At 33.2% G+C, this 11177-nt stretch overlaps 1 protein-coding gene across 2 annotated transcripts; it reads right to left on the bottom strand.

Annotated features, from left to right (window-relative positions):
• Positions 1 to 3795: 3795 nt before the first annotated feature.
• LOC110917447 (putative recombination initiation defects 3) lies at positions 3796 to 9838 on the bottom strand. 2 transcript variants are annotated; one of them, XM_022161998.2, is made up of 12 exons: positions 9685 to 9838; positions 7258 to 7441; positions 6469 to 6619; positions 6248 to 6385; positions 6085 to 6137; positions 5795 to 5989; positions 5659 to 5724; positions 5530 to 5576; positions 5242 to 5392; positions 4659 to 4740; positions 4292 to 4403; positions 3796 to 4067 (listed from the first exon to the last, which is right to left on the bottom strand). In XM_022161998.2, exons 1-11 carry the CDS (start codon positions 9741 to 9743, stop codon positions 4297 to 4299), a joined length of 1233 nt encoding a protein of 410 aa, XP_022017690.1. In that variant the 5' UTR covers positions 9744 to 9838; the 3' UTR covers positions 3796 to 4067; positions 4292 to 4296. The 2 variants fall into 2 exon arrangements, with proteins under 2 accessions (XP_022017690.1, XP_022017691.1); XM_022161999.2 differs by having other exon boundaries at positions 6248 to 6382.
• Positions 9839 to 11177: the final 1339 nt, after the last annotated feature.

The following is an 11177-nucleotide window of genomic DNA, read 5'->3' as shown; positions in this document are numbered from 1 at the left end:
ACACTACTTAACGTTCTTGGCATAATGTTTTATGTTTTAAGCCTATGGTTCATTGCGTTGTGTCTTAAATTGTTATGTTTGGTGTTTTTCTTGCCAAAACAACCCAAAACATTATGTCTAAGTCCAAAACATGATGTCCACATGTCAATTCTTATGCCTTCTCACACTTCTCACGAAAAATGTCCTTTTTACAAGAGATTAGGTGGTTGAAGGTTAAACAATACCCGTTAACCGTTTCACCCACCAAACGATAAACCGTTAAACGGTTTTCCCTCTAAAATAAAGCAATGTTACCAAACAATTATTTTTTAATTAAAATGTTCGATGTTTAAATACATATTAGCTCTTCGACACTTTCCTTTAAAAATGACAAATCAAATTATTTAGACATCTTAAATGCATCTTGACTAATAAGGTTGCTATCCTTTCTTCCTCCCTAGTATGTGCGACCACTTTTATTTATTTGTTTTTTTTTTTTTTTGCCAACTAGTCTCATATCAATTGGTTTGGGAGGAGGCACCCTATGACCTTCCAATGTGAAGGTCATGGATTGGAGTCTTACATGGTAGAACCGTGCAATATTTTTCAGGTGGGTCAGAGGTTTTACCACAGTTGACCTTTAGGAGGTGGGTTTCCTATGGAATAATGGCGGGTATGGTCACCAACGTTGTCTGTGTTCGCAAGGCGTGGGTGGCCTTTAGCCAATGGGTTTGTCCGGGTGGCCGGGTTTGTATAGTATTCGTTGGCCGTTAAAAAAAGTATGTGCGACAATTTCAAGTAATGAAACGTTGCTAATATATACCATATTCGACTAACATCATACGTTAATATTTTTTTCTAAAATTAAATTACATAGAATTAACATCGTAATTCCCATTGCAAACGTGTGGAATTGGATGTAGTTTTAATATCTCGTGTGGATGAGAGTATGCTTTAGAGTTTATAGGCCTAATATCCTGTCTATGCCGGACCGGCCAAACAACTTTGTTGGATAAAGCTAGAGCTTGGGGCCTCACAAATATACTAAACGGTTTTGTTCAAGTGATTTATTTGCATATATGAATACCCCTAAACCACAATCAATCAATCATAGAGAGATAAAGATAACGATGCTGGAAAGGAAAAGGAAAGCTAGAATTTGAGAACCGAAGTGACTTTGATAGAATGTTGTGGGTTTCCTTGAAATTTAAGGCATTCTTTTGACTTGTATGTTGGTACATACCAATTGTATTCAAAAAGTCTCCACCACATCTCAAAGGATATAAAAAGTAAAACCCTCCATTAACTTTTTCAAAATTTTCAATCATGCTTGTTTACTTTTTAAAATTTATTGTACATTATTTCACGTATTTAAATAATAGTTACAGGGTTGAGATCCTGTACAAACATTGCTAATTATAAGAACCGTAAGAACAGATCTGAACCATTGATAATTTAAATCAAGGGTTGATATTGATTATAAAAAAACCCTTATAATTAAAAGTTACTACTAAAAAATTAGGGGTAATTTTGTAAAATTGCTAGTCATTTGACCATTTTCCATTAAATACAAATTCCACCAAGGTTTTTAAACTAAAATAACTTTTATATACTTCATTATTTTTAAAAAAAAAAATATATCATAAAATCAAGTATTTTTTTATCTTTAATATGAGTACCATATTGCTATACTTTTTTGTATTTATAAAAGTGATTTTTAAAAAAGTTAACAAAAGGTGTTTTATAATTGTGCTGATAACGTGCTGATTATGTGTTAATTACAAAATAATACAACCAAACACCAAAAGTAGATATAATCAGCACATCTGGTGTGCTGATAATGGAGAACAATTGAGGTTGTAGTGCTGATGTCGTTTATGTTGATAATGGAGAACGATTGAGGATGATGTGCTGATAATGAAGAACGATTAAGCATGTTATGCTAATTATATAGTGTTGTGCTGATTATATTTTTTGTAATTATTTTTAATTAGTTTTAAATAAATATGGTCAAAAGGTCTAAATTACCCTTAAACTAATTTTTTTATTGATAGACACTTGTCAATTATTTGTTGGTTCTTACGGTTCTTACAAACTTAAGTGTTTGTATTTGATCCCATTCCAATAGTTACATACTTACATAACTAGATCTAATACGAATAAATATCTCGAAATTTAAAATACTTAACTAAAGTATTGGTAGGTCCATCAAACCTCCCTATAATATGCCAAGCAACACTACTAGCGAGGGTGAGTCTACTAACCAGCTACCAAGTTCACATGATACTAGTAAAAATTTGTTTTGATATATATAGTATCCGATACTTGTTATTTTTATGTTAGATATGCGTCCAACACTCATTTGACACCGGGATTTAGTGTTAGAATATTTTCTACGGGTGAAACCAGTTAAACGAGTTCTTGGATCAGTCATCCGCCATTGCGTCTAGCTGATGGGTATTAAATTCTAATCATGTTTACATGAGAAAGGGAAGGCATTGAAATCTTTGAGCGCCTAATGCCTGAGGTCCCCAGAAACCATTTGTTCTGGAATCGAATCATTCTGTTCACTAGTGTTAAAAGTAGATTCCTTATGCAAGTAAAACATCTTCATCGAATTGAATTGCATCCGTTAAGTGCATAACACTTAAAAGTATAAAAGACAATATCTGACTATAATCTTCTTTAATAATTATGTAAATGATGATCAGATTAGGAAAAAAAGAAAGTGAAAAGCAATGGAATGATGAGTTTAGCTCATCATGAAGATCCAACAACCATCTTGATTCAAAACCACATTCCCTCCAATATTTGATTATGTAGTTATAAAAAACAATAGATATAAAAAAGATGTTTATATATTTATATATTTTTTTCTAAACCACAGAATTGGTGGTCATTAGTCCACGTGGGTCCAAGTTACCACCATGAATGGAGATGAGCTCCGTCAAATACATGATTTATGCGTGATATAAATGAACTTTTTTATATTTAAAATATTAGAACTTGTTGAAAAATATATATTCTTATCGTTTTATATTAGAGGTTTATAAAACTTTATTCCTTTTAGCTTTTTATATAGAGTATATAAGAAACATAACAATCACTGGTTTTATTTTTTTATGGTTTCCTTGAAATTTATAATTTATGAATCTTAACGATCTGTAATTAATTTTTATAAAAAGTTAAAAACTAAATGAGTGACAATAACCTAGGACCACAGACCACTCCTGATATCTTTGACCAAAAATCATTTATAATTATACCTTTTGACCGTTATATTGTACAAGACTACAAGACAGTGTATGTAAGAAACATACAGTTTAAGAAGTATAAACAATTTATTAAGAAAATTAAACAATTTAGATTTGTTTTTAGTGTTATGTAATAACCATACCCCTATATAAACAAAATTTTATAGCTACATATAATTCTATGATCATCAAGCTATAACATAATTCGTTAAAAATTCGAGATGGTTTACGTTGTTCTAGACAGGTAATTACGTCTTATCAACTTCCCATTTTAATGACACCCAATATACTTTAGATATAGTTAATGTCGATAGTAATTCGTAAATACAGGTATGAAAGTGAAACTATGGAACATCAAGTTTATGTTACATATTTGATTCATAATTTCACGTTACCAATAAATAATACTACCGTAAGTTCGTAAAACATACCCATCAAACTAAATATCCATTAAAGTTAAGGCCCATAAATCGAGAGACGCTCTTGTGGGCCATATGAATCACGAGGCCCAAAAAACCCAAAGGGACATCAAGCTGAAATAGCTCAATATGAATTTCCATTGTAACTAATTGTTTTTTTATTTGCATTTCCATTATTATTATTATTTAAACTGCCTTTTTTGTGAATCGTAAAAAGCGTGTTTTCAATTTGCAGGCGCCTATTACCTGTCTCAATTTTATACAAAAAAATACAGGAAAGGCAAAGCTAAACTGGTGTATATGATTATGTCCTATGAGAATCGGTCCGATGAAGTCAATGTATAGGTATTCACAGTTGAGCTATATCCTTACATACCTGTTAAAATGTGCATTGATTCATTCATCCCAGTCCTACCTGCAACAAACACACACCAAACAGACGCAGAACATTTAATCTACAATAATCGAGTATTCCAGTTAACATATAGCCATGTAAAACTGTTTTGTTTTCCATTCGTAAAGTGTTTTGAGTTTCTACCGTTGGTCAAATTCCTACAATATTGAGGAAATAAGATTGACGCCAAAGGGCAAATGGGTAATTTTAACTTCATTTGGTAACCAAAGCATGGATGGACTCACCATCTTCAGTTTATAATTATAGTATTGCACTGTTTTCTCTTTCTTCTCCTTGCTTTCCTTAGAATACGCGCGGTTTCTTCCTTTGCTTTCTCAATTGAATACCTTCCTACATCTTTACCAGAAAAATCGATGTCAGGATGCATCAAACATCACGTTATGTCATAATCCATTAACAAACTACATCGATACTAATATCTTTTACTTGAATCAGAATTCATCAGCTAATCAAATTTAACTATGGGAATTACGTTCAGTTCGATGCTTAAAAGTAAACATTTTTTTTTTGGAAGGAAGGGGTGTTGTTCTAGTTGATGTATGTAACAAGCTAGTGAAATAAAAGAAGATGGGACATAAAATGTGTGCTTACCTGTTTCCTTTTCATCGGAAAAGAATGTGAAGCCTCCCTCAATATCTTCATCAGATTCAATGACTACCCTCAATTCTCTTTCCTATATCAAACATACCACAATCATTTGATCAACCATGTGTGCAGTACGTAGTATATATGCATGCATACGTGTGTTACATACATTATTGTCAATACAGAAGCACTTTTAAGTAGAGTACAGCATAGTCACTTGTAATTATTGTTTTAACTGTGATATTTATGTAGTTGTAACCCCCTCTCTTTCTTTCTTCCACTATATCTTTAAAGTACTAAGTACATGTCCTTAAGCAGTTCTCGTAATTCTCTACTATGTGAATGTGTGTGTGTGCGCGCTTGCATGTATTGAACATTATGGTTTTCTTAGTACGGTATATTTTCAACAGGACGGTTTCGTACTCTACTGCAAGACATGTAATTTCACTTTCTAGATCTAAATATGCCAATTGTACTGAAGGAATAATTCTCAGACATTCACGTAATTTATGCAACTTATAATGATGACAATGTTTGAACAAAATCAAATCAAACCAAAATGCAGAAAGAAACAATAAATAGTAAATACCGGTTCAGTATGGGATACACTGTTGTGATTGTGTCCCCTGCTGTAATATTTATTTGCAAGTGTAACCTTTTCACGTTTTACCGAGTTCCACGTTCCCATTTCTACCTTGGGAATCTGAGTTCCCAATTGGACCTTGGGAGGCACTTGTAGACTGTAATTAGTAATAAGTAATAACTTGTCAGTTTAATGAAAATTAGAAAAACGGAAGGCAAAATACGCAACATTTCCCTTTATATAATTGAGTTCGATCCCTTAAACACCCGAATAAAATAGAAGACATGGACATACTTCTTTTGTGGGGACATTCCCTGAGGATTGACACAAAAGCTGACAGCCTACATTGCACAAAGCATATGTTATAAGGAAGAATATCTTGTCACCAAAAACACAAGGAGCTAAATATCGACATTTAAGTACTTTAGGTGGGAGAACGGTGGGTGTTGGATTGTTTTGGTCCAATGCTTTAAGCTTACATCCCAATGCCTGTAAGTAATCAGATAACCATTGGAGACTGTATTTATACATTAGATTTGCTTAGAAGACATACGCATACCTGCATTTCGTTAGTGAAGGATGAAAAGAGATCATTACGTAAGTTTGATATGAAAAAACCAACTTTTTCTTGTAGATTAGAGAGCAAGATGGAAATGTCTTGTGAGTTCTGGTGACATGATTTTTGATTGAGTTGATCAGAAATCAACTTCAGTTCTCCCTGTAAGCTAGATTTGACATCTTCTTGCCCCTTGTTCTGTTATGTTAAACGTTAATTCACTTAGAGTTAGAAAATACGAATTACATTCGAAAAAAGAACAAAATTACGACGAGAATTTAAGGCACTCTAACAATTATCTGCAGGGAGTTGTCCTGTGCATTCAACTTTTGGCGTATGCTTTCCACTGGATGTTAACAATAATAGGGAGAAGGGTGTCAGTATGACATTCGAGATCAGTAGTTCAGTACATATTGAGCTAAACAAGTTTTTAAACTACGAGAATGATGTACTTACTATCCATAGTTAGTTCTTTTGTTCCTTTATTGATTTGCATTATATCTGTCTGAAGAGATTCCATCATCAACCCAAACCTGCTTAGTGAACTTTCTATCGTTCCAATCCTGCGCTCGAATTCTTCACTCATTTGGCCTGCTAATGAATTTCAAAGTATCAACAAAAGCATGCATAATTGTGTAATCGTACATGCCAGATTGTACCCTGTACCAAAAACGTACTTCTTTGCTCTGAAACACCAGGACCCCATTTACGGATTAGAGCAGTGGAAGATCTTGATGTTAACATTTGACTTTCGTCCCGTGTGTGATTGACTGGAGGTAAGAATGAAAACCGTCTCACAGAATTCTCTCTTTCTTGAGAAACAATTAGCTGCAAAGAGATATAGTGAAGAAAGTAAGATATATTACTATGATGCTTCTATAAACCATATACATCAATCTAAACTCTTGTATCGTTTGAAAACATTAATCAACTATACACACCGGTTCTAGCTCTTAGCACCTTGGTTATTGGATTTAAATATAGCGAGTGTAATACTTTTCCTGAATATGAACTCAAATAGAGTTGAAGAGCTAAAATATATACTTGTCAGCAGTCATAATGTTACACAGGTGCTATTTCACCTATGGAAGCAAACTAGTAGTGAACAAATGAGAATCATATTTGATGTATTCTGGTTTTAGGCTCGTTAACACCAAAAGCATATATAAATCCACTGATCTGAAGCTCACTTAGATGCATTTTGACAGAGTGCATAAGAAAACATAGAGATTAAGATGCAGCATCAAGTGGAATATTTCATACAAGAAAACAAGTGAAAGTAGATTACGTCATATATTATAAACATAAATATTTAAGCTCGTTTAGATGCATTTCTGACAGAGTGCATAAGAAAACATAGAGATTCAGATGCATCATTCATTTGAAATATTTCTTACAGGGAACAAGTGAAAGTAGATTAGGCCATATATTATAAACATAAATACTTAATCTAAATACAGATAAACCTGGTCGTTTGTCAGCGTGTCATCTTGAGAATTCTGCGAGAACTGAGAGAAGTTATGCTGAGATGAAATCCCCTGAGAAATTGATTGCTGCGACCGCTGCTGCTGCTGCTGCTGTGATGGTGCTTGGCTGAGCCTCAACGTTGAAGACATCTCTGGCAGACTACATGAGACACCTGATCTCCTTCTAAATTTCATGACATTGCCAAATCAAACACAAAGATTAAGCGTGTGACACACATTATAGTATAGTACTATAGTCATCTGAATGCCAAGTCACAATCCTTCACAAAACAAAAGAATGAAATAAAAAGGAATCCTCTGAATATCACACACCTAGGGCTGTAAATGAACCGAACAAACACGAACAAGGCCATGTTCGTGTTCATTCGTTAAGGAAATTAACAAGTTCGCGAACTGTTCACGAACGCATACCGAACATAAGTTTATGTTCATGTTCGTTCGTTAAGGAAATTCAGTTGTTCACGAACAGTTCGTGAACACTGTTCTCGAACACAAACGAACGCAAACAAATAAAAAAAGAACGCAAACGAACATTTAACTTGAAAATTAAAAAATAAAAATATTGTTATCCTTAAACATTGGATATAAGTAGTTAAATACAAGCATCAAATCATAAATCAAAACACAAGAAGTCTAGTACACCACCAAACGATGAATCAACTTTAACTAACTTAGACATAACTATCCCCAAAAATGTCTTAACATGTCCATATTTTAGCTAACTTATAAAAAATAGGGTTTCAAGTTTTCAATATGTTTAGATAAAAGGTTTATTATTTATTATTTTTAATATAATCAAACGAACACGGACGAACGTAACCGAACAGATTACCGAACGTTCACGAACGCAGTCGAACGAACGAGACCTTTGTTCGTGTTCGTTCGCTAAGCTAACAGAACGAAATTTTTTGTTCGTGTTCGTTCGTTAAGCTAATCGAACGAACATAAACGAACTTCCCGCCGAACGGTTCAAGAACTGTTCGCTGAACGTTCGGTTCGTTTACAGCCCTACACACACCCACACAACACACACAGACTCAATTTCGAGTACTTCAAAATATCAGTTCTTCACTCAAATACACAATTCTACATTGAATTTGCACATAGTCTACATTGAGTTCAGTTCTTCACTAAACCACACGTATTACGCTATGTAAAAGTCCATGCCAGATTATTACAATTGAGATTTAAGTTTTGCAGAGGAATCCTATCCATATCAGGCACACACGTAAACACAACCAATTTGTTTTCTAAACATGTACACTTTTTATCGCAGAATCATCTAGATTTCAAACCAATAGGCAGTTAACAGTTATATATTACATTTAAATTAACTTTTCACCATAAGCATACAAAATCTGCATTGAGTTCAGTTCTTCACTAAAACACACTAATCAAGCTATTTAAAAGTCCATGTCAGTTTTACATTTGAGATTTCAGTTTTGCACAGGAATCCTATCCGTATCAGGCACACGCGTAAACATAATCAATCTGTTTTCTAAACATGTACAACTTTCATCACAGAATCGTCCAGATCTTAAACAAATGCAGCTGCTAACAGTTATATATTACTTAAATTCAACTTTTCACCATAAGCATACAAAATCTACACTGAGTTCAGTTCTTCACTAATACACACGTATTAAGCTATTTATTCTATTTTGTTTTTTCCTTCCTTTCTTCTTTTTCGTTTCGGAAAAGTCCATGTCAGTTTATTACAAACGAAATTTAACTTTTGCACAGGAATCCTATCTGTATCAGGCATACAAGTAAACATAATCAGTCTGTTTTCTAAACATGTACACTTTTCATCACAGAATCGTCTGGATTTCAAACAAATGTAGTTGCCAACAGTTATATATTAATTAAAACAAACGTATTAAGCTATTTAAAAGTCAGTGTCAGTTTATTACAATTTAAATATAAGTTTTGCACACGAATCCTATACGTTTCAGGCACATGCGTAAACATAATCAGTTTGTTCTCTAAACATGTACACTTTTCATCACAGAATCATCTAGATTTCAAACAAATGCAGCTGCTAAGTGTTAACAGTTATATATCATTTTCAATTTCAAGTATTCACCATAAGCATACAAAATTGGCTGAAGGAAGAAGATGATCTATCATCTACATCTCAAGTTCAGCATCATCATTTAATCACAAAACATACAGTTTTAGCAAATAAAATCAGTCGATTCCATAAAAACGCACTTTAAATTCAGTTCATCAGAAAAACAAAACGCACAATTATGCTAAACATGATGCGAATGAATAATGTTCATCTGATTACCAGTTCGTCACTGTGATTCGCACAAATTAGGTCGATAACACACATATACACGCGAATCGACAAAATGTATGAAAAAATAGAGGAGATTTTGAGCTATAAAGATATAATTGAACCGTGATTGAGGAGGAAGAACAGAAATCGAGCTGAGATCACAGGCTTTGTTGATCTTCATCTTCTTATTGATTTTTCGAACCAGATGTGCCGTTAGTCGAAATGCGTTCTAACGAGTGTGACCTTTTATAACTGACACCGCCTTTGTTTATGTAAATTGTAAATACACATAAACGTCTGATGTTGTAACTAGTGTTATTTACGACCCCTTTTTTATAATTTGTCACTTTTAAAACTATTCAAAAGATTAGTGACACTTAATGTTAAAAAACACCAATGGTATTGGTGGCTCCTTTACAAAGATAAAGTTTTTACGAACACCTACGTTTGGAGGTCGTGGATTCAAGTCAAACAGACGACATAATTAAAGAAATTTATCATTCTAAAATAATCTTGATGTTAAAAAATGAGTATTGAATACTATATAACATAGAAGAGAAAAAAATGAATAGTGTCACAAAGTCACATGGCACTAATGTTGTATTGTAGGTTCGTTCACATTTATCTCGTTCACATTTTAGACCAAAATGTAATATTTTATTTAAGACAACGTTAATCTCTTATATAGAAACGTCTTTAAAGCAAATAAATAGATGTATGCTAGCATACCAACATTTTTTCAATATCTTGGTTTCAATAAAAAAAATGTTTTATTTAATAAGGAAAAAAGAATGTAAACTAGGAGGGTTCGACATGCAAGATTCTGAAAAAGAGGACTCAAGTTAATCCCAACCTTTAAACTACATAGATGCAACTTATATTTTACTCTATTTTTTTTAGAAAGGCGACATTTCATTAAAAAGGAATAAAAGAAAATAAAACTAGCTAGTGGTTAGATATAAAGGAAAAAGAAAAACAAGAAAACAAAACGACACACCAAGTACATAAAAACCATCAAACACTAACAGCCAGAAGCTTAAAAGAGACCTAGTCATTCCGTTTCACGCCATGCCACTTAGCCCTATTTCCATCCAAAAGCTTGAGGGGTTGTTTGTTAGCCTCTGAATGGTCATTAAGAGACTACCTCTTAATGAAACCATTAAGAATTTTACCAATGAAAAGGTAGAAGAATGTGACATGTGATTATTTGCCATTCAGAGGTTACCTCTTAACCATTCAGACTTGAGGTTACCTCTTATTCATTCAGATGTTTTAAACCATTAAGAGGTAGCATCTGAATGGTCATTAAAAGGCTACCAAACACCCCTTGAATCTCATTGATCAGTCTTCCCATATGAACACGTTTACCTGAAAAGACTACCTAAAAAGTTCTTCCCAATAATAATCTTTCGTCTTCCAACCCTCACCTAAAATATATATGCAAACGCCTTTAAGTCTAAACTAGTTCCCTCTACCAAACATAACATTATTGGACCTTACTAACTTAGATATACTATATATAATAACAAAGTAAAGTGTACGAATGGTCTCTGCATTTTACCAAAATTTTGGATTTTGAATCTAGATTTCCAAAAGTATACGGATGGTCCTTGAG

The sequence above is a fragment of the Helianthus annuus genome, chromosome 16, assembly GCF_002127325.2.
Source record: "Helianthus annuus cultivar XRQ/B chromosome 16, HanXRQr2.0-SUNRISE, whole genome shotgun sequence".
Classification (NCBI taxonomy): Eukaryota; Viridiplantae; Streptophyta; class Magnoliopsida; order Asterales; family Asteraceae; genus Helianthus; species Helianthus annuus.
Note: the sequence above shows the minus strand (reverse complement) of the source record. Positions and strands in the feature narration are given on the sequence as shown.

Coding starts and splice junctions, on each gene's coding strand:
- LOC110917447 (XM_022161998.2), bottom strand. CDS start 9,743: ATGAAGATCAACAAAGCCTGTGATCTCAGCTCGATTTCTGTTCTTCCT. Junction 6,138..6,247: donor AAAAGAACTAACTATGGATA/GTAAGTACATCA, acceptor GTTAACATCCAG/TGGAAAGCATACGCCAAAAG. Junction 5,725..5,794: donor CCTTCACTAACGAAATGCAG/GTATGCGTATGT, acceptor GATTACTTACAG/GCATTGGGATGTAAGCTTAA.